General features: G+C 27.6%; 1 protein-coding gene across 2 annotated transcripts in view; it reads right to left on the reverse strand.

Moving 5' to 3' along the window:
- Positions 1-1,866: 1,866 nt before the first annotated feature.
- LOC135922378 (uncharacterized) overlaps positions 1,867-23,841 on the reverse strand; it is a 106,364-nt gene continuing 84,389 nt past the window's right edge. Inside the window, exons 12-22 of one of the 2 annotated variants that reach the window (XM_065456765.1) lie at positions 20,063-20,266; positions 19,414-19,647; positions 17,940-18,063; positions 13,676-14,152; positions 11,220-11,323; positions 10,415-10,575; positions 9,595-9,738; positions 9,155-9,278; positions 8,630-8,873; positions 3,143-3,483; positions 1,867-2,738 (exon numbers count right to left, since the gene is read on the reverse strand). In XM_065456765.1, the coding sequence (XP_065312837.1) occupies positions 2,283-2,738; positions 3,143-3,483; positions 8,630-8,873; positions 9,155-9,278; positions 9,595-9,738; positions 10,415-10,575; positions 11,220-11,323; positions 13,676-14,152; positions 17,940-18,063; positions 19,414-19,647; positions 20,063-20,266 (2,613 nt within the window). In that variant the 3' untranslated portion in view covers positions 1,867-2,282. The remainder of the gene's footprint in view (positions 2,739-3,142; positions 3,484-8,629; positions 8,874-9,154; positions 9,279-9,594; positions 9,739-10,414; positions 10,576-11,219; positions 11,324-13,675; positions 14,153-17,939; positions 18,064-19,413; positions 19,648-20,062; positions 20,267-23,841) is intronic. The other variant, XM_065456766.1, reaches the window with a different exon arrangement.

A 23,841-nucleotide genomic window follows, 5' to 3' on the forward strand; every position in this document is an offset into this window, starting at 1 on the left:
ATTTGTATCGAGAATTAATTTCAATGTTTTAAATTAAAATCTTATACTTTACCCCCTTTATTGTATAATAACACTCATTTAACTGTAATATGGGGACGGTAATTTTATTTATCAATTTAAAATTATCAATGTTTAAAGATGTCAACGTAAGCACTTTTTTTAAATGATGATCGTTTTTATCATTTTAAAATTTATTAAAATTCCAAATTCGCTAATATGATATGGAAACTAATATTCCGATTTTTGTTTTTAAAACATAACAAATTTAAGAACAGGAAATAAAATAGAAAGAGGTAATTGAAACTTTTCATTTTAAAATGATTTACAATTCTAAAAAAAAAATTGCGAAGAATTTTCATAGAAATTTAAAACAAAACAGAAATATAGAACAAATTTATAAAAACGAATTATGTTTTAAGGTCGGAATTTTCCATAGAAATTTAAAATAAAAGCAACACTATACCCATCCTTATTTTTAAATACTCAAATTCAATCTAATAAAATTATTTATTAAGTTCCAATTTGAAGCTATAATACACAGATTTTAAGTTCAACATTGAGCCAATTTTTTCGGCTCACGAAGGTTAAGCCAATTTTTTCAACGTAGTGAGTGGTGCAATTTTGCATCACTACTATCGATTTTCATAATAAACTTATAACCTCTATAAATCAGATATTAACAAGTTGATAATTTTTAGGCCAGTCCAGCGGCCATGTTAAAATATTTTTATTATGAGCGCAAGTTATCAGAAACTTTATTGATCTCATTTCGACTTGTCGCTTAAAATTACTTTTTTTCTGGAAATGAGAACCGGAAGGTTTATAACGGGGGAGAATAGGCATTTGCCTCATGTACTTCACGGGGAAAGGAGGTTTCCTGTGCTGGTAATAAAAAATAGGGGAGGGTAGAGGATAAATCTTGGAATGTATCTCTTTTATATATATGTAGAAGATGGCAAGACTGACGCTCTATCCTCCTAATACCAGATAATTTAGTCATATATTTTCCCCATATTTATAATTTATAACCTATTTTCTTTGAAAAATTTTATAATGCGTATAGTATAATATTATTTGCTCTAAATACAAGTTTTTGCATTGCTATAAAAATTCACATTGCTTAGTGAATAAAAAATGGTAAATGACTTATAAAATATATATTATAATGGCCTAATTAGAGATCTTTTTTAATTTAACCACACCTCAATATCAAGAATAGTTGTTTATTTTGGTGTTCAACAACATAAAGTTTGGTGTAGGCTTTATATTTAAAAAATCGAACTGAACCGGGTATTAATTAAATTCCTACCGGACCAGGCCTAAAAATTTTGCCATTTGCATACCTGTGGGTCCAATAACTATCTACTTACCAAAAAAAGGATACTTTTTTAAAAAAATTCTCACCAATGCAATGCAAATTAACCCGGATTTGGATTTAATGACATAAAAAAAATCTTGATAAATTGAGAAACTAATTTAAATCTAAGAAATTTTTTTTGCAAGACTGAATTTTAGTCTATGTGCAGAACAGAAAATGGTGTCAAGAGCTGACATGTGTGTGCACTTTTAATTATTGAATAACCGACCTAGCTAATATACATATATCGTAGGTTGAACACTTCTTATTTTAAGAATCATTTAAAAAAAAAATAAGCTTACTTTTTTTATATTAATTTTATGATAAAATAAAGAACAAACAAAAATAATAAATGCAAAATAAGACATAAGATATATAAAAAAAATATGATATATAATGTAATTCAAATTATTTTATAAAGAAAGATAATAAAATATAAATAATTATTTAAATATAAACGGGTAAACGAATCTTAAATTAATTGTTATATTATCGTCATACATTTTTCGTTTCAATCATTTACCCATTTATTAATGAAATTAAAATTATATGTACAAATAATATATTCAGTATTTGGTGAAAAAAATTGGAAATATCAGTGTTTTCATTAAATAAAGAAGTAAAATATAATTGAAAAAATTATTAAAAAATTGAATTATTTTTTTAAAAAAATATAAATTCATGTCATCAAATATAAGCACTAAAAATTTCTAACAATGACAGCCCAAACATCGAAAAAATGTAACAAGAGATGCTGGAAAACTATCGCGTTAAATGTTAAATAATCTAGTCAAAAAATAAATTTCTAAATATTTAACAATATACATTACATATAGCGATTCATTATTCATAATTAAGTAAACGAACACCATTTCCGGTGCGTGCCTGAGCATCGAGCCTGGACAAAGGATAAGTGTTTAATTATTCATTCATCTGCGTATTCCATGGTTTTGATAAACTCAACTACAGAGCGGAACTGGGTCCACAAATAACCAATCTCACCCGTGCACGAAGAGAAATCGTCTGCTGTAGAGACGGTCGGAAATTCGTGCATCCTTCCATCGGAATTCACCGATGACGTGCCATGGTGGCTGTGATGACTACGCTTAAAATAAAATTGCTCGACGTATTGAACGTTGGAGAGCAGGGCCCGCGGATTAACAGCAAGAACCACGTACACCAGAACCGGGACAAGGTCATCAGCTTGAGCAGCGGAGTGATCTCCGGCAGAGAGGGAAGCGAATCCACTATGACTGAGGGCGGCCGATACTAATAAGCAGGTGCGGATTACGTGGAAAAGCTTTTCACGGGGGCAAGAACACAGATTGAGTGCCTTAAGTGCATTCCGGGCCTCGGTCCATGGGTAGAAAGCCAGGTTTCGCTTATTAATATAAAAAAGAGTTAAGAATTAATAAATAAATTGCGCGAGGGATCGAATATTGATTAATCAAACATAAAAAAATGTTTGTTAATCATAGCCAGGCTATATCAATTAATCAGTTAGAAAATTAAATACTGGCGCGTTTTAAATTCGTTTACTGTTTATATTTTCGCTTTATTTTGAAACAATTAGTAAAATAACGATAATCAAAAATTCCGGACCAAATAGATTAAAAATACTCTGGGCGTGTCGGGTTTGAAAATAAAATTTCCCCAAAATCCAAACCGAGAGTAAAATTTCGATTCTTATAGGTCTAATAATTATTAATATACATTACCTCCCTACTTTAAAAATTAGAAAGGCCCCATAAAACCATTAATAAATGTCAAAGAAACATAACAAACCTCGGGTATATTGAGATCCTTATGGCGTGGGTCCAGACCCAATGCGGTTATCTTGGCAATATGTCGCGCAAAAAGTTGATCGCGGGTAAAGTCTCCATCCCCATTTGGAAACATGGCGGAACGAAAAACGCGCGAATAAAGATGACGGCGAACATGGGGCCAAACAATTCCTTCCCATCCGTAGCTATCACCAGAAATCTCGTTTTGGTTGTTTCCGTTATAACTAGATAGAGCTGATGAACGGTGGTGGGCAGGTTTATCGAGGCTGAAGGAGCAGACTGGGCAATGGTGAAAATTAAATTGAGACGAGTGGCTAAATTGAAAATCGTTGTCAGAACCAGCTGTAACGTGGGCCAGGGTGTTTTATAAATCATATAAAATTTATTAGTTATTTTTTAAATGTGAGAATTTAAGGTGAATAGTAGTTTAAAATAACGATGAAATACCACTGGGTGTGGAATCGTCAGGTACTATATCGGTTCAGTTGCGCTTCGATTATTAGTTTAAAATTTATAACAATTTCGTTCTTTCTTTTTCTCTCTTTTCCATTATAGGTTATTGTTACGGTTCATAATGACTTCTTCAACGTATTCTTAAAAATCAAACATTATATATAATAAATGATTTTTAAACCATATAAGAGATCAGGGTTGCCATTGGCAGGTCAAAATTTTATTTTACGGGAGAAATATGAAAATTGTTTAAAAACATTGCGGGATTTTTCAAAGTAAGTAATGTTTTATATATAGCTTTATTGTAATTTCCATTTTTGTAGTGGAGAAAAGTAAATACTTTGATCAAATGTGAAAACATATTTATTAAAAAAAACTATCATAATTTTACAATTAAAAATTAGATAACTTTATGCAATGTATGAATAACGTTTAATAAAATATAAAAAAAAATATGGAAAATTCTAATAGTTTGTATTTATAATAAAAATTATATTTTATTTGAGTTTTAAATATTGGACTTAAATGCTTACCGTCGTTATTAAGATATTTATAAAAAAAACTAATTTTATTAAAATATATGGAAGAAAAGCTGATGAAGAAGGTTCACAGTACAAAAAAATCGTTTGCTATTTTATTAATTGATACTTTTTATTTAAAAAATGATAATACACTAAAATATTAAAACAAGTTTACTAAATAATTTATAATATATATATATTATAAATATCGAAGGCTCTAAAAGGAGCATAATCTAATAATGAATATGTACCTAAAAAACAAGTATAATTGTGTTTAGAAATATCTAGTTGAAGTTTTTGTTTAAGAAATGAGGATTCGCAATTTTTGTTTATGTTAAAAAATTTTCGTGATAAAGTATTTTAGAAAAAATATGTAGACTGTGAAAAATTGCCGTTAGTTGATATGACTATTGGCTGAAATATAAAGTTATTTAATTTTGAATATTTATTAATTTTTTTATTTTCCCCACAAATAAGAGGGTTTGAATTAATTGATGAAGGAAAAGAGGAGACGCAGGTTGCGTCCCAAATAAGGGATTTCGCATTGGACCAGGGTATGCAGGTTAAACCGTCGGGTCTGAGGCCGTCCTGCAATGAGAGGTTGGTAGGTTCAAAGATGTTGGCATTTTAGCCTTATTAAAAGCGTTATGGGTGATTTTATTAATCGCTTTATGCCAGAGATGGCGACCATTATTATTTTTATATAATATATTATTAAAAATGATATTTCTTTTAGATATCTTCTTACTAGCAGGGAAAATAAAAATTAATAAATACTCAATACTAAATAACTTTATTTTTCAACCAATAGTCATTTCAACTAATGGCAATTTCTCAGAATCAACATATTTTTTTAAAAAAATTTTAGCACTTAAAATTTTTAACATTACAAACGAAAAACGCGAATTAATTTTTCTTAAACAAAAACTATAATTAGAAATTTTTAAACATAATTATACCTGTTTTTAGGAACATTTTTACTATAAGTTCTTTTTAGAGCCATCGATATTTTTAAAATATACATTCACTTTTAATATATATATATATTCATTTTTTATTTTTACATTTTATTTACATGTTTTAAAGATAAATGAATAATAAAAAATAGTTTAGTGATTGAGTATATCTACAATCCAAAAAAGTGAACTTGCCAGTATACTGAATTGGTGGATAACCTCCAAGATTTTGAAAAGATCCCTGCAATCAGAATAGCATATAACATAGACTTGTTACACATTTATGAAATTTACAAACTTAAAGAATTCAACAAAAGTCTCAAAAAATATTAGACTTCCTCAGAATGTTTATCTATTAATAAATTATGATGGCAACAATAATATTAAATAAATATATTATATTGGCATAAAATATTATGAATAAAGTATCAATGTATTAAAAACATATACGTTATTGCAATAACAAAATATTATTTATTGAACAGAAGCATATATAATATATAAAATAGTATTTATTCATCAGAATCAATATCAAATTATATAAAGGTTAAAATGAAACATTTAATGTTGAAGTTTTTCTATCATTATACATATTCCTGATGAAATTTTTCTTCATCCTTTTTACTTTTTTATCCTTCATCTCAATAATTTTTTAAAAGATATGGTAATATTTTCTCATATAGATATTAATTATTTTAAAATTTAACATTTAATTATATATAGTAATTGATATTTTTAATAAAAATTTAATATTGATATTTTTAATAAAAATTTAATATTTTAATTTATATTAGTTAATAAAATTTGTTGTAAAAACTTTATAAAAATTAAAAAATTTTATGTCTTTGATACCTTGGAAATTAACAGGACATAATATAGTATTAGGTGTTATAACCAATTTCATACCCTTCAATAGGAGGATATACCATAATCCACTTATTTCATATACATAAGACTTTTATCATAATGGCATTTATGTTACCTTACGCAATTGATAATTGCTTCTTTATCTATCAAATTCTAAAAAAAATAATATATAACATCGAAAAAAAAATTACATTAGAATTTTTGGCGCCCATTTGTATACGCAGCGAAAAATACAAAATGATTTGTATTTAATTTACGCAACGACAAATAAATCGGATAAAACGCATAGCTTTATTATGAATGCATCATATCAAATAACATATTTTGTATTTTACGCATCGCTTACGTATGCGAAGCGCAAGCCACTATGAATGCAGCTTAAGTTTGGTCTCTATTTGTTAGAGCAATCCGATCTCTCTTTCTATAGGCAGTCCTCATAACCTAAATATGCGCTCTGATGAGGAATTCGAATGAGGTAAAGAGAATACATACTGGCATCGTTATTATGAAAAAATTGTACCCATTTCTCCTCAGAATTTAGATCATTTATATTGGATTATTTTGAAGAATCATAAAATTTAGAGAGCATAACAATCTCTTCAAACAAGATATCAATATCTAGCGGTATTTTATTGTAATTATCAAATCACAAAATCCATCAATTTATGATTTTTGTTCCTAACATTTATACATTTGCAAATAGAATTATTAAAATCAAATTTTGATTATAAATACTAGAGATCTACAAAAGTAATATTTTTAAATAAAATTCGGGCCGGGTCGGGCCTTGGAAATTTTTTAAAATATATTTAAATTTATCAATTTTATATTGAATTTTTTATGTAAAATAAAAATATTTTATTTTATTTGTGGAACTAGACGCTATATAACTATGTCTTTTATTTTGAGTAATTTTACAAATTAATTTCTATATTTAAATAAGTTCGGGCCTGGCCGGTAAATTTTCTTTAAAAAAATTCCGGGTTCGGGCCGGCATAACTTTTTTAAAAAAAATTCGGGCCGGGCTTGAAAAATTAGGCCCGATGCAGATCACTAATAAATACTCTAAAATTGTTTTTGCAAAAAATGCTTTATTTAAAAACCCATTAATTAAGGCAACTTTTAAACAATTGTAAATGACATTTTTAACAATAGAGCCATAAAATATATTATCAAATTTTAGCTGAAAAAATTAACATAGCTGTGTAACATAATTTTTGGAATCTGTATTAACAAAAATTCTTCTAATTGCAAGTGCATATTAACATATGTAGATTTCCAAAACGTAAAACCATGCCTAAATATTCTTTGGCCAACTCATTCGAAAAATCCTTGCAAAATATTTGGCCAGCTTATAATTTCCAATTAAAAATTATCATTTTAGTGGTTCATGATATTTTAAAATTCTATCAATGTCGGGTATTAGTGATAATAATCGGTTGATGTCATACTGACTCACACCATTCCATATCATACGTAATGCCTGTGCTTGACAATTGAATTAATTAATGATTGTTTCTTCATATAGATTATGTATTTAAATGAATAAAATGAAAATTTAATTAAGTAAAAAAAAAGATAACCTCAAGAAAATAGTCTAATCCAGATAAAATATTCCTATCCTAATTCCTAAATTTTACTAACACAAACACTTGATTGTTATTATGTTGTGGTATCATTAGAGAAAACATTAGGGAAAAGGAAATTGGAAAACTAGACATGTTTTTTGAAAATAATTTAAAAAGTATAAAAATAATCAAATGCTGTTTCTCAAAATTATTATTTATACATTAAAAACATTAAAATGCTAAAAATTTTAATGCGGGTGAAATTTTAAAATTGTGGGAGGGAGATCCGGGAGATTTTTATGGGAGGAAGATCTCTGCGTGTAAACTAAAAAATTGAAGGAACCTAATAGGAGATAAGAAATACTATAAAATTTAGTAGCTAAATATGTTTTATTAAATTTCATCGAGCTCTGCAGGGCTACATTGAAGAGTTTTTTATAGCCGAAAATTAAATATTATAAATATCCTCAATAATCATTATGTTTCGTTTCATCAATATCTCAATCAGAATCACATGTCTTATTCATACACGTAATTTCCATTTCCCAAATTAACTTTCCTGTCAAGTTAAATAAATTACATATTATATTCTACATTTAGCCAACTTAAAATCTAGAATAATTTATAGGTATAACAATTATAAAATATTTTCATTTGATATTTTTTTTTTCTAAAATCTTTTCAATTTGATAGCCTCAAATTATTTATAAAATTGTTTATAGAATCGATTCAAATTTAAAAATAATTTCTGAAAAGATTAGAACTCAAGAATTTGAGATGAAAAAAAATATAAATGGAAAACCTATAGTATGGAAGAAATTCGGGTAAAAAATTGCAAATTTTTTTAATCGGGTTCGGGTTGGAACAAAAAATTTGTGCTCAAACTCAGACACAAATTTTTTTAACTTAGGGTCGGGCCGCAAAACTAAGCTATAGATTGCATTTTTTGAAAGTAACTTAACTTATAGTTGCTGCATTTTGAATGAAGCTGTTGATTATCATATTAAACCTTCATCTACGTCTATATAATTTTTCGAGCAATTAATTGAGCTAAAAAAATAGTCTCCATGAGTAAAGCGGAGTAAACGTAATTACCAAAAAAATTAAGAATTTAATATTTAACCTGAGTTGTATAATAATGGCCCGTAACAATCCCTAGCTAGGCGGCAAACGTCTTCGCTATAACCAGACATCAGCGATAAACCAAAATCGTCAGAGGTCACTAAGGGGTAAGAATGAGTTGTGCAAAAGCTCCGTCCGTTTTTGGGAGGCGAGTAGCGATGCTTAGACGGGCTGGACCGTAGGGTCGGGAAGAAGTGAACGAGTTGCCGTCTCAATTTGAGTTGAAAATCGTTAATGAAATCGGACTGGAAAAATATGAAGAAAATATTGAAGTGATTTACTTACAATTGGGTGCAAATTATTTAGATAACTTTAACTTAAAAAATAAAATATAAATGGTTGGTAAAATATGTTTACAAATTATTTATTTTTCGCAAATTAAGGATTTGAGTTGACTAATGCAAAATTTAAAATAAGAGCAAATTTCAGAAGTGCTATAACATTTAAACATTTTTTAAAAAAAATGGTGTTAGGGATTGGACTCATTTAAAATTTTTTAGTACATAAAAATATGCATTTATAAAACTTTTTCATCGGGTGTGGCTAATTTCGCGAATTCCTGGGCAAATATTTCGATCGATTGGGCGTGTCGACGGATAAATTTTTGAGTCACTTGAGATATCATAAAATTTTCGGACAAATTTCTTCTCCTGTATAAAAATGAATGTAATTTATAAATTTTCAAATAAATTAAATATTACACATTTTGACGTAAAGTATAAAAGGTCAGACTACGTCTAATTTTTTATGAGAACATTTAAAAAAATATATATATTGTCATAAATATTTTTTTCACATCTCTATAGTAGATTGGATGCTTAACACATAAGAATTGAACTATTTCCATAAGTAGTTGGGGGGGGGGGTGAGATTTTCTTTAAAAGTGAATATAAAACGTGACAATATTGTAATAACTTTGCAAGTTTGAAATGGTCATATAATACCTATATATATATATATATATACCTAATCAAATCTAAATTTTCGTCTTCCAAAATAGAGTATTCGAGATTTTTTCTTTCGGCGAATAGACGTAAATAATTTTTGTAGGCCCGTTTGAGAGAGAATATCGTGGATAGATGAGTAATCAAGCGATCCATCCTATTATTCCTATTTTAAATTAAACAAAACAAATTATTAACATTTTTTTGATTTGGTTTCTATACACTTAAAAAATGGTATTATTATTTCCTATTTACCACATTCAAATGGTGATTCAGAGCATATAATTATTCGAATGGGAATATCTAAAGAAAAGATTGTAATCAATTATCTTTATAGGCTTTAGAAGCTGAATTAATGGATCAAGCATAATTTTAAATATACTAGTAAAGATTTAAAAGGAAGGAAAAATAACATTTTAGATAAAATCTTATATAAAATATGAATGAGATTAACTTAATGTACTTATTTCTTCTTCAATATTTTGTTTATTCCTTATATTGAATAAGTTTTCATAGATGAGGGATTTAGAATATTATAAGATTTTAAGTATTAGAATTTGAATGTAATATTATATCAAAAATAGCTGATGATTACCATATAAATGCATTATGAATAATTTTCTTTATTGTCATATAATCTATTCTTTTTTTTAAATATTTAATTTTTTTTAACATGTTAAAAAATTTTAAGATAAGGGTGAAAATTAAAAAGGATTATATAGAAAAATAAGGAGGACTTGGAATAAAAAATACATATGCATCATTGGCTTAGGAGGGTGGGGGGTATCCGTAAAAGATACGATTTCAAAAGCAATAAAATTATTTTAAAAAAAATTCAAAACCTTTGTCCGTAATTATTCCCAAATATATCCAAAACGTGTCGCCATATTGTCGCATTGTGGAAGTCTCCCATCAAGTGACACCTGTCGACTTGACGTTGCACGAGTCGTATTAGACTTAATAAGTTGGTTGAATTTTCGTCGTCGGGGTGATCGGATCCCACCTAAAATAAATTACACAATGAATAGTATAAATAATATAACTTTATTAAGGTATTATTAGTTTTTTAGAACACAAATAATATGGCAATATACATCGTGATCACTAATGATTATTATCATTACACTGTCAAGTAATTTATATAAAATACCATTTCAAGTATTCGCCTAGGCCAGAAAACCCAAATTTGGGGAAAAATTGGTTTCAAAATGATAAATTAACGTAGTTAATGGAAATTTGAAATTAAATATTTTAAAATTCTTAAAAGATTATCTCGGAAGATTTACAAAAATCGGTCAATTAAAAATACATGTCACTTGCGATATAATTCTTTTAAACATTGTTATTGTATACAATTATTAAATTATAACCCCTAATTTTTAGAAAATGATTATATGGTTCAGATCATCATTATAAAATTAATATATTTGGTGGTTTGTATTGCCCCAATTTATTAGAAAAATTGTCAAAACAAAAAAGAATTTGGCATTTTTAGGAAAAATTTGATCAAAAATCTATCTTCTATAAAAACTGAATTAAAGTGTATATATCAGTGATTGCACCATCATATTAAGTTGCGTATGTACTGACTTTACAATACAAGTGAATTAATAAATATTGGAGAAACGGGAGAAAAAAATATGAAACCTTTTGGACAGAATTGGGTCGCACAGCTAAACTTCCTGAATGTCGAGATTCGTTTAGTAACCCGGATATTGACATTTTCTTGATGAGGTAATCGCAGAGGAAGCCTTACGAGAGATTACAAATAATTAAACATAATTTAAAATTGTTTTTTTTTAAAAAATAGTTGATCGAAAATTGGGTGAAGAATTGGAAAGGTAACTAGGGACGTAAATTTCCCGGAAAACTATTATTGATAGAAATTTGAGTAAAAAACGGGAAATTTCCTATAAAAAAATAATTACAGGTCAATATTGATTTTTTTTTCATGTTTTATTAAAAATATATAGACTATTAATATATTGTATGAGATAATTTCAATTATTTAATTTGTTATCTTCGTTGAAAATGAAAACGATTCCAGATTTCTAAATCGAGCAATTTGTTATTTGTCTCGCAGTCGCAACATCTAATCTAGGTATTCAGAAAATCGGTTTATAACATCTTATCCTTTATCAACTTTATTGTCTTTAAAATTAAATCCGTATATTTTGGGTCAAGTATATGAGCAGGGTAATAATGTATGTCCCTGCAACAACAAAAAATTACCGGTTTTATTTTATAAAATGTTCGATCTCTATAATTTCGTTCCGTAAAATATCTGATATGAATAAATAGTTGAGGAACGTGAGATAAATTTTATTTGTTCGCTTCCACTAAGTCTATTTGTGTAGAAATTATTTTATAAAATTGTATAGCTGTTCAACATTTAAAAAACGTCCTTATCAAGATTATTGAGTATTGCCACAAAATATTTTTTTTTATATAAGACTATTAATTATCAAAACTTAATGTTTAAATAGTTGGGTGGGTTAGATGACTTTAAGGAAACAATTCTATTTTTATCTTTTAAGTAGTTGTTTTTCCTTAAATCTGTAAAAGAATGTTGAATTTTACACATTTTATAATAATTTGGGCTTTTGCTAGTAAATTTAAAATATATTATTTGCTAGATCCTTTAAAAGCAAATTAAGTCCATGATATTGACCCAATGCATTCAATAATTGAATATTTATTTCTCACAAGTGTCTCCAGGTTTTCTACATTACTTGCACTATTTATTATGGTATTAATTTTTGTGCTTCCTATTTCTTTAATTACTTTAATAAATTCACTACTCCAGTAAGCATATTGGTTGTTTCAATTAATTTATAGAAAATGGGACTTAGGATTGTTATTATAAAATTTATAATACATCCCACTCTTATATTCGCACACATCATTAATAAAAATCAAATTTTTTTTCATCTTATCCATCGATTACTATATTTTATATCCTTTCATTTTCACTGTTTAACAAATTTTTACTGAGTAAATATCTTGAGAGAATTTTAAATATTGAAATAATTTCTTCCAAATACACGCTGCATTATGGAAGATGGACAATTTAACATAATGGCTATTGCGAAATTATCAATATTTCATTAAATTATTTTTTCAGAAATTTATATTATTAGTTGAATTAAAATTAGAAGAGGAAGTTTGCCTATACTCTATCCTATTCCTATCTCTTTAACCTTTATTCCTACTCATTATCCTGAGTTATTATTATATTGTCGAAAATGAAAGTACATACAAACTAAATACCATTATGGTATATGAATCAAGAGGAAATTATTTTTTTTATAAAATATGATTAAAATCCTGATTTCCCTTATGTTACATCGCTAATTATAACAAAACATACTCGGTCGGTAAATAGCATAATTAAAAATAAAAAATTTACTATTGAAATATCGGGCACTAGTGTTGTTAAACGGCTCGTTTTGAGCCGATTTTTAAAAACGGCTAACACAATATTTTAGCCAGAAAAATGTTATGCAAGCCTGAAGATTTTGCTCATAGAAGGAACAAAGGTCTAGACATATATTATCGAAATCTCGAAGCTTAGGCAATATTTTTTTGGCTAAAATATTGAGTTAGCTGTTTATAAAAATAGACTCAAAACGAGCCGTTTAACAACACTATCGGGCACTAGCACAAATTCCTTAAATTCTAACCCAACCCGCCGATATCAAGTCTTGACATAATAAATTCTTTTAATTTTAAGCACATTTAAATAATATTTTAATGTAAGAGCTATTTATCTTCCGAGCGTGATGTATGCAACAATGGCGAGCATACGCATATAGTTATAAAAATATTTTTAAAAAATTTAAGTGCCATAAAAAAATAATGTTTATATAAAAATCTTAATCAAAAATTCTAACTGCGAATGGAAAAGTCAAACAATTTATAAAAGCTTACCTTATTTGTAAATTCTTAAATACTCTATAAATTTAAAATGAAAGGCTTCGAGTTCAAAATGGTATTTCAGTTTATAAATTACAAGGTAAAAAGGCATAATGCTTCATTTCACTTTTAAAATAAAAATGTAGTACTAAATGAATGCTTTCATAATAAAAAAAATAAAGGCTTACTTATGTCATCGTCCAAGATTCTTCTCTTGTCGATTTCGTGTTTGACATTGCAACTATCGTGTTTGACATTGCAACTATCGTCATTCAAATTATCCCCCTTGTTGCTAATATTTAAATTATGGCGGACGCGTGAATCCAAATTATCCCCATTATCTCGCGCATTCAAATTTCGGCGGTCGTTGTGGGTGACTACGTTATTTTCTTCGTCGTTTGTGGTGACGTCTTCGCGCGGATCGGCGACGGATGAATTCGCCAATGCAGAACAGGTGGAAGGAGGTGGGCTCGGGGAAGGTACGCGGCGAGAAGCCGAGGTTAAAAAATCGTGACCTACGACGTAATGCATGGTCTCGCGGCCAGCTATGGCATAGGTAGAACTGCTGATCGAATCCAAGCAATTCCTGGAGATTATAGTAACGGGTTTTGACGGGCCCATTCTAAGGTCGTCCATGTGAAATGTTTCTAAAAAGGGTAGTGGGGCTGTTATAAGAAGCGTAATTAATTTTAAAAAGTTATATTTTCTCATAAATTAAATAATTATTTGTATTGATGTTATGGTATCACGAAAGTTGTAGTACGTATTAAAAAATTTAATACTTGCTCTTATGAGCGAAATTACCATTAATAAATTATTACAAAATATCTATTTTATTAGGTTCACCAACATATTTTTACACATTTCGCACCGTTACGAACATATAGAAGTAATCAGACACGATGATGCGAATCGTCTAATGGTGAAAATATCGGTGCCCCTTGAAGATAAATAATTATTTTGATTTGATAATTATAATAAATAAAAATTTATTAATATTTTATAAGATACATATTCTGATGAGGAATTATCAGAGCCTAATCAATAAATATCTGTCAAAGAGTTAGAAACTTAGGCTCAAAAAAATTCTAGTTTAAATATTCTTTATAATAATTATCAAAAATTTTTATAAAAATATACCCGGACCTGGCCGAACATTTTAAATCTCCATTATTATCCATAAAAATTGTGTATCCTAAAATATATTACAATCATTCACTTATTATTCAAAATATAAAATACTTTTTAAGGGAAAAATTTATTATAGATAAGTATCATTTTATCTTTCTTTTGTTCTGTCCCAAATTCAAACAATTACGCATGTTGCCAGGGAGAGAGCGCAAAATGAGAGATACTTATATAAAAGATTATATTAAATTACAAGAGGAACCGTAAATAGAGGAATTACCATCGAGCAGTCGAATTGAAACTGTGGTGATTCAAACTCATTCTTTTACGACAAATGGGGAGATAAGATCATTTGGAAAGTTATTACACATATTTGCTGAAAAACGATCAGTAAAATAATAGAAGTATTTTAATTTTTTTTAAAACAATGGCAGTAGAAACATTTATACTACCTGACCAAAAATTTTTTTTAAATATACGGGTCGAGCCAGACCTGAAAATATAACCGGGCCGTGCAATTGGTACCTCTGCAGGTTACTGATAAAAATGGCTCTGGAATTAAAAAAATAATTAATAAGCAATTTAAAGACTGCAATGTCTATCTCGAATATGCAAATTTTGTTTTATGTTATGAATAGTTGGGTAATACCTAAACATGGGCCAATCCGTTTCAAAAAATTGGTAGGTATATTGATGCTGGCGAGTTCATTTTGAGCTATATTAGAAAAACCGAAAAGTAAAATTTTGTAATCTTTACGAGAAAAATGACAAACGTATATGATCTTATATAAATTCAGAAAATATCGTTAGACTTAAAATTTAGAGACACGGCAACAAGTAAGATAAAGTGTGAAGAAATAGGGAGGATGTATGATCTTAATTATGAACAAATAAAGAAAAAATTGTAGCTATGAAATTTAAGTTCAACAAATACTATGCCATATCTAATAAAATTAAGTATTCATATAATATACAAATTTTATGAAACATTTTTATAAATAGGTTCTGGTGCAGCTATGATTAATAGCAAACACCTGAAATTTATTGAAGATTATTTCTGTTCAAAGGAAAATGTGGAGATATTTGTAAGCATTCTGAGGCAAGTCTCACATTGAAACAATGTAAAGATGTAATAATAAACAAACCACAACAAGAGTTTTATTACATGAAAAAAACCCAGAGACCTGCAACCTTAATTTTTTTAAATATGCCCCAGCCAAGCCTAAAATTTTTTTTAAAAAATACCCAGGCCGGGCTACACATTTCAAAACCGAATATCTTAAATCGCCATTATTAGCTACATAAAAATAAATGTAATATATTTTTAAAAATCCAGGCCGGGCAGATAAATTTTAAGAAAAAATCCAGCCTGTGCCTGAAAATATAAAACTTGAACTGGGCCAAAAAAAATTTTTTTTAAAAAGATCGGGCCGGGCCCTGCCAATGGTACCTCTGCAGGTCTAATAATAATTTTCATTAGTTGTTGAGTTTTATTTGAATCAAATTATTATCCTGAAGAATTGGATGATTCCTTCATGGATAAAGTGATGAGTATGAAATTTCAGAAGTTAAATATATATATATTAAATAATAGGTAGGAAAATATCAATCCATGTACTTCGATAAAAAAATATAGGACATTGAAATATTTTAATTTTGACATGCAAAGCATTTATTGGATAGCATTAATATGCTACAAACAGAAAAAAATTTCTCATACTTGGCAAAAATATTTAGTTTTTTTACTCCTATTTTTATAACACATACCACTTGAATGGATCTGAGACTTTTTTTCATTCTTTAAAAATCATGACAATTCTGAGACTTTTTTTCATTCCAAATATGGTATAATATTCCAATGGTAATTTTTTATGAAATTACTTCTTGTAATTGATATTTTTATGTTTGCTAATATTATGTGAATTCATTGATGTTATGTTTAGAAGTGTGTAAAAAATTGTTAGCATTTGATCAACCATATCCACCCCACCTTTAGCCATATTATAAAATGCTATAATTTTAATTTGCTTGAGTCATTTGTACCATCATTTTTATTATGTTGGAAAGTTGATCGTATTATGCCATTTTTTCTTTTCTATGGACTTATGATAATGTTATTTTTTCATATTCACCTCTTTTAAATAATTTTATTATATCTATTATCAGAATCTGCAAAAATCATAGTAAATGATAAAAATAATTTTTAAAATGAGTCAGCTTATGAAAAATGAAATAAAATAACTCCCATTAAAAAAAATAATGTTTTCTTTTCACACATTCAAAATAAAATATATTTAAATTTCGTTTTGGTAGTAATTTATTCTGATAGGGTCTCACAGACCCCAATCAATCACAAAATGCTTATATATTAAAAACTTGTCAATCAAAATAAATAGAAAATTGGAATATAGATTTTTAGATATTTTTAATGAAGCTAACTGAAAATTCCAGATCATCATAATTAACTGTTTTTATGAAATATCCATTCTAGTGGCCTGGGATCCTATAAACCCCACCGGAGTATTGTATTGAAGGGTTAAAATAGATTTAGTAACTAAAATAAAAAGTAATCCATCTCATATGATGATGATACACATCGTATTATTGATTTTTTAATTACATATGAATCAATTTAATAGACAAGCTAAAAAATATTTAAATTTTAAAATTTGCTAAAATTTTAGCCCCATATATAAAATTTTTTATATTTATTTTCATATATTTTGTATGTTTTTATAATAAAAATTATTATGTCTAAGAGTTTAGTAACTTTGATTACAATATCAATAATAATATTGTGTAATTATTAATTCAATTTGAGAACTTGACCTAAATATCTATTTTGGTTTTTATTAAATATATTAAATTTCCAATTTTTTTTAAATAATGTATCAAAAAATATATATTTGTATACCTAAAATTTATAAAAAAATATTTTAACAATATAATATAAGCATAAATTAAAATTTTAATATGAAAAAGTACTAAAAACATTTAACTCATCTTCTACTTTGAATTCAATAAGAATTCATACATTATAAGAGAAAAATTTTTTTAAAAAAAAGAGTTGTCTTATAAATAAAAGGTCATTATAATTTTATTTAATATTTATATATAAAATATTTAAGAATAGTTGATTTAAATCATTTAAGCAGTCTTCGTTCTTAAATTAAATACAAATCAATCACTTATAAAATATAATCAACTCGTCCTGCTAAATGAATTTCCAGGCCACAGAAAGAATTGAATAAATATCCAGCCAACCCGAAAACTTTCTCGAATGATATAACCAGTAATATATAATTTTCTTTAAAATAAACTTACCAGAAATAATAGAAGATTCAGAATTAGTGCAAGATGGCGGTTGTTGTTGCAGAACACTCACTTTCGGGGTATCGTTCATCAGAGAGCCAGGTATCATCATCCGATTTTTAAGGTTTTGAAAGCCCTGCAGGCGATTTAATTTTTATTAGATTTCATATAGATTTAGAGCTCATCGCTAATGAAGAAGGCCACGGTCTTCGGTCAAGACCGAACCTAATGTGACAGGACTAAATCAAGAATAAAAAGATGAGGTTATTTGCGGACCTCTGTCATTAAAGAAATATTGGTCCGTCATTTGGTCCTGTTTAAGGTTAGAACGAGGCCTTGCTATTCACTGCGAATCACCAACCAATCAGTATAAAAACATCAAAACTTAATATTAGTAAAATGTTACATTTAACTGGAGCAAACAAATTAATAAAAAGGTCATTATATAAAAAAAAGGATGTGGGACAAGTACCTCCAAAACAAGAATAATTAATTTTAAAATTATTTGGGTTTTAATGTTATGGTTCTTATTTTGCCGCCTATATTTTTAAAAAAAAGTTCCTCTTGACATATATCCAAGGGAGGATAAAAAAATTTAAAATTCCTCTTGACATATGTCCAAGGGAGGAATTAGCGATTGGTAAAAAAAACATGATTTGTTAATTTATTTTTTTCTTCTCGTCTATATCAACCGGATTAGAATATATATTTTCTGGAAATGAAGAGATGCGTGTGAAGTCAAAATTAGGAATTTACCTAAAGACCAGAGGGTCCTGGAGTTAAACTATCTGGCCTCGGGCCATCATCTGATAATAAATTAGCAGGCTACATGATGTTTGGTATTCAGACCCTCATATGAATATGGCTAATAATTGAATTAATCGCTGAATACCTTGCAGGTCTACATCTTGACTAACAATTAAACCATGTCTCACTTTGGAATCAACCGACAATGCATGTATATGGTTGAAAGATGTTACATCCACTTCGGTGGTATGTATATCTTCCAGATAAAGCGGAACTTTAAATTTTTTAAAAAATATATAGGCTTAAAAAATATATAGGCGGCGAAATCATAACGATAACATGAGAACGCAAGGAATTTTATTTTCTTAAAAAATCAAATAATCCTTTTAAAATATAATTATTCTTACTTTTGGTGAACTTGTAGTCCCATATACGTTTTTATTTTAAATTAGTAAGAATATTATATATGAATTGTGAACATAAAAAAAATCATTTTATAAATATAATCTACTCAATATTTTTGTTGACTTTTTAATTGTCACAATCATTTTATAACTTCTCATTTTGATAAATTATCATTGTAATATCTCATATCATATCAATCTTTGAATGTTAAAATGATTTGTAAGCAAGTTTTGTATACATCCTTTTTTAAAATTTACGGGCCATCCTTATTAGCTCCTAGGATTTGAATGTGCTCTATAGATCAAAAATTTATATATTGCCCTGCCCAACAAACCTTCATTAGGCTGGTGCGAGCTAGTTGAATAGGGCTGTCACATCTCGAAATATTTACGCATCCGTTTTCCGTTATCATGACCTCGTTGAATTCTCCGCGCTGGTCTTGAGAGTTAAGATCAGGAATGACCGAGTCTGGTTGGGCGAAATGATTCCCTTTGTCGGGGAGGCAAGGTTGGGTAGTGGGGGTGTCTGAGTTTGACGATGAGCCCGAGTTTTTGCTATTCAAGAAGTTCTTGATGGTTGAGTAAATGTTTTTTTATTATTAGTATGAATGTCGGTGCTTTGAGCGATAAAATGTTTGTCTAATAGAAATAACTAGGTGTCCCATACACTGGAAATGATATATGAAACTTTTGTGAAACAACTAAAGCCAAGCTTTAAACTGAGTGTGAAAGGGTCAATTTCGTCTATTAACTCAAGCAAATTAATTTTTTTTCACTTTTGATTATAATTTGAATTAGCATCACAAATTGGCGCAAATCCCGATTCAGGATTCGAATGGTTATAAAAAAAATTTATCTCAACAGTTTTTTAAAATTATTCCGCTAAATATTTTTATTATAGTATAAAAATTGATTTATATATTTTTTAAAAATCATGTTTCTTGTCAACTATAAAAGAAATTTTTTACGAAGAAAAAAAATTACTTGAACTTTAGACATTGGAGATTCGAAGCTAGGCGATTTGAAAATACTTCCCGCCCCTATTTTAAACCCGTTCCCAATTAGTCGGTTAAGTTTAAAATTGTTGGGCCTAGCGGTATTCGCATTACCGTCTCCTTTTTCATTGGAAACAATACTTGTCGTAAGAAAGCGAGGGGGAGTGCCTTGGACCATGGTTTCGGAATTAAGCTTAGCGTTTTTTTACAATATTCAAAAAATTAACAATATAATACTAAGGTATAATAGGGATAAAGTTATCATTAAAAAATATATCTCACAGGCATAGTCCTTATGTAAAGGAAAATATTTTGGAGGAAATTGTTATATTTCAAATATTTTAAAAGGTTATAATATTCAACGTTATTTGCATAATATATTTGTTATACAATAATATAGCGCATTTATATTTAATATTACTATATAAAAGGTCAGTTGAATGGAATAATTATATAATAGTATATGTATATAATAGAATTGAGAATAAAAAGTTACTACTGACTATATATTATGAGGTTTATTCAAGTTATAAAATTGTCAACGAGATAAAAAAGACATGGTCTTCGGTCAAGTTAAATATTAAATTGAAAACCTCATAAAATATAGTCAATGATAACTTTATATATATATATATACACTATTCTATAATTATTCAAATTAAATCACCTTTTATATAATATTATTAGTGATGTTAAAAGTTACTTTTGAAACATAACTAGTTACAGTTACTAGTTACATTGGCAAAAACATAACTAGTTACAGTTACTAGTTACATTGGCAAAAACATAACTAGTTACAGTTACTAGTTACATTTTTACAAAAGTAACTAGTTATTAGTTACAGTTATTTTCAAAAGTAACTAGTTACTTACTTTATACATCCTTCATATGCGCATTATTTATTTATTGAATGCATTTATTTAATATAAAAAAAATTAGGATAAACAAAGTATAATCAGTTATTTAAAATAATATACAATTTATTTATATAAAAAAATATCGCAAAATTGAATATTTACATCGAATATAAAAATATATATTTGCATTGAAAAAAAACATTTATTTTTCATAAAAATTAGAATCTAATAAATGTTTATTTGCTTTTAACAACAAATTAATTTCTAGGTTATTATCTAGGAGACGTGTTCGTTTATCTCCAAAAATGAGCTTACCTAGACTGAATAAGCGCTCTACGGGAGCACTTGATGTTAGAACAACATTATATTTAATAAAGAGTAATTTTAACTTTGGAAAATCGTTATATAAAGAAAAAGTGTTGTTATTAGATTTGATAAAGTTTTCTATAAGTTCAGTATCCAGAATATTTTGGCGCTTTAGGTCAAAAAATCCAACTACATCAAGTGATGTTGGTTTTGAGCATGATTCATTAGTCTGGGATTCACTTTGAGGTATTAAGATATTTATTAAATTTAAAATTTCCTCCTTTTTTGCTTTATTCCTTTCTTGCCTAATTCAAGGCCAGTCAGTTTTAAATAAAGGGTGAAGAATTGCAGCAATGATGTTGTCATTATCATAAAGATTATTAAACCTATAAAATAATTATTTGATTTTAGTTACCTTTTTTCAATACTAGCTAATATAGTATCCTTTAGAGGTTGACAATATTTTAATCCCTGCACATCTGCCATACATATAAGTATTTGTGTTATTGTTGGGAACAATCAGACATTTTCACAAAATTTTAAATTAATAAATTTAATTTAGAAAATAAATTTAATTTAAAATTAATTTATCACAACATATTAAAAATAAAATTAATTATTTAAATATATCTTTAAAAGTAACTAGTTACCTTTGGTAGTTACATTTCAAAAATTTTAACTAGTTACAATTTTAAAAATATAACTAGTTACAGTTATTTTTTAGCTAAAATGTAACTAGCAGGTAACTAATTACCTTAACATCACTAAATATTATATATAAATATGCTATATTATTGTATAACAAATATAATATTCAAATAACAACCTTTTAAAATATATGTAATATAACATATCTTATTTCCCGCCAAGTTCAAGTTCGTATATTAATCTTTTTGCTTGTTTTCGTTCGCTCGTTGGATATCGGTTTTGAATTACTTGACTTAGTTTAATTGTTTAAACTATTTTATCTTCTAACTTTATATTATTATTGATTCGGATTCAACTATTCCCTTGTTCATAGTTGGTCAACATGTTTTCGTACTATTTTTTTTCTTCTACATTTTAAGAAAATTTAGCTTGTTGATTTATTATCTTTCCTTCATAACATCCTTTTTTAATTGAGTTTTTTATGCACACTCAATAGTTTTCTCGAAAATATCTGTGTTCTTTTGTCTAACTGGTTAGGTTTCACTACAAAAGTTTCTAATTTTTCAATAATAGAATTGACCCAGTCCATTCGTCCTGTTGATGAGTGTTTTAAATTTCAATACGTAAATAGCACTTCGTTTAAGCATTTTTCATCATTATTAGTTTGTTCACTATTCGCGAAATATCGATTTTTGATAGTTTGAATGCATCTTTCTACTAAACCATTACTTCTCGAATGATACGATGTTGTTTTTATATTGCATTTTTGTTTTTACACCATTTATCAAATTAATTTGAAATAAATTATGGACCATTGTCGATTACAATTTGACGTGGAATACATCGAGTAACCCATTTTTCTAATAATCCATTTTGTAAATTCTTACTTGTATCTTTAATTCTATCGATCTCGATCCATCTTGAGTATGCATCGATTCCTACCAGCAGCCAATAAAATCCGTCCAGTTATATATTTTTAGAAATTATGAGTGATATTTCAAAATTACATTTAAACGAATTTCGTAAAGAAGAAACTTCTTTAGATGATTATTTGGATTATATTAAATATATTTTGAATGTAAAGAATATTCCTCAAACGCAACTTTGAATAAATTATTCATAGCGTTAAAGGGATAAATAAAATAATATAAACCAAATTATTATTTCCAAGAAAAATTGATGATGTGATATAGGCAGATTTATATAAAATTGCAAAATAACTTTTAAAAGACGAAAGAAGTGTCTTGGCATCATGATTTTATTAAATTAAGTAGCTGACCAACCGAATCAGTAATGAGCTATTTAAAAATATAAAGGTACTAGCCCGTAGATGTGAATTTGAAGATAATATAGAATTACGAACTAGTGATCAATTAATAGCCGGATTAAAGATTTCGCAACTAGATAAAGAACTACGATTAAGATACCCGGATACTAGAGATGAAGAGAAATCGTTAAGCTTAAACAAGGTTATAGAAATGGCTTTAGCAATGGAACGAGGCCAACTTTAGAAATAAATAATACTAGAATGGTTTATAAAATCAAAGAGACGACTAAACAAATGATAGTAATAAACGATCAAATCAAAATTATAATAATAATCAGCAGTATCAAAATGATAATAAAACATACGTAAAAAGAAAACCAGTTCAAGGTTATAATAACTACCACAAGAATAATAATATAAATATTTTTTGTAATCGTTTTCATGTTATTCGGAATTGTCCAGCATACGAAAAAACTTGCAGCAGTGTAAAAGATTAAGCCACTTTGCCGTGTGTTGTAAAAATGGAGGAGAAGCTTACGGTATAAATTCAGTAACAACGACGATCCTGATTTCTTAGTAAGAAAAGTCTACAAATATGGACAGCACTCAACAATTATGTTATTAATAAACAAACACAAAATTAAAATGGAATAAGATATAGGTTCAGCAGTAACCATCAATAATGCAGCA

Source organism: Gordionus sp. m RMFG-2023, chromosome 1 (genome assembly GCF_954871325.1).
Source record: "Gordionus sp. m RMFG-2023 chromosome 1, tfGorSpeb1-WG-v2, whole genome shotgun sequence".
NCBI lineage: Eukaryota > Metazoa > Nematomorpha > Gordioida > Chordodea > Parachordodidae > Gordionus > Gordionus sp. m RMFG-2023.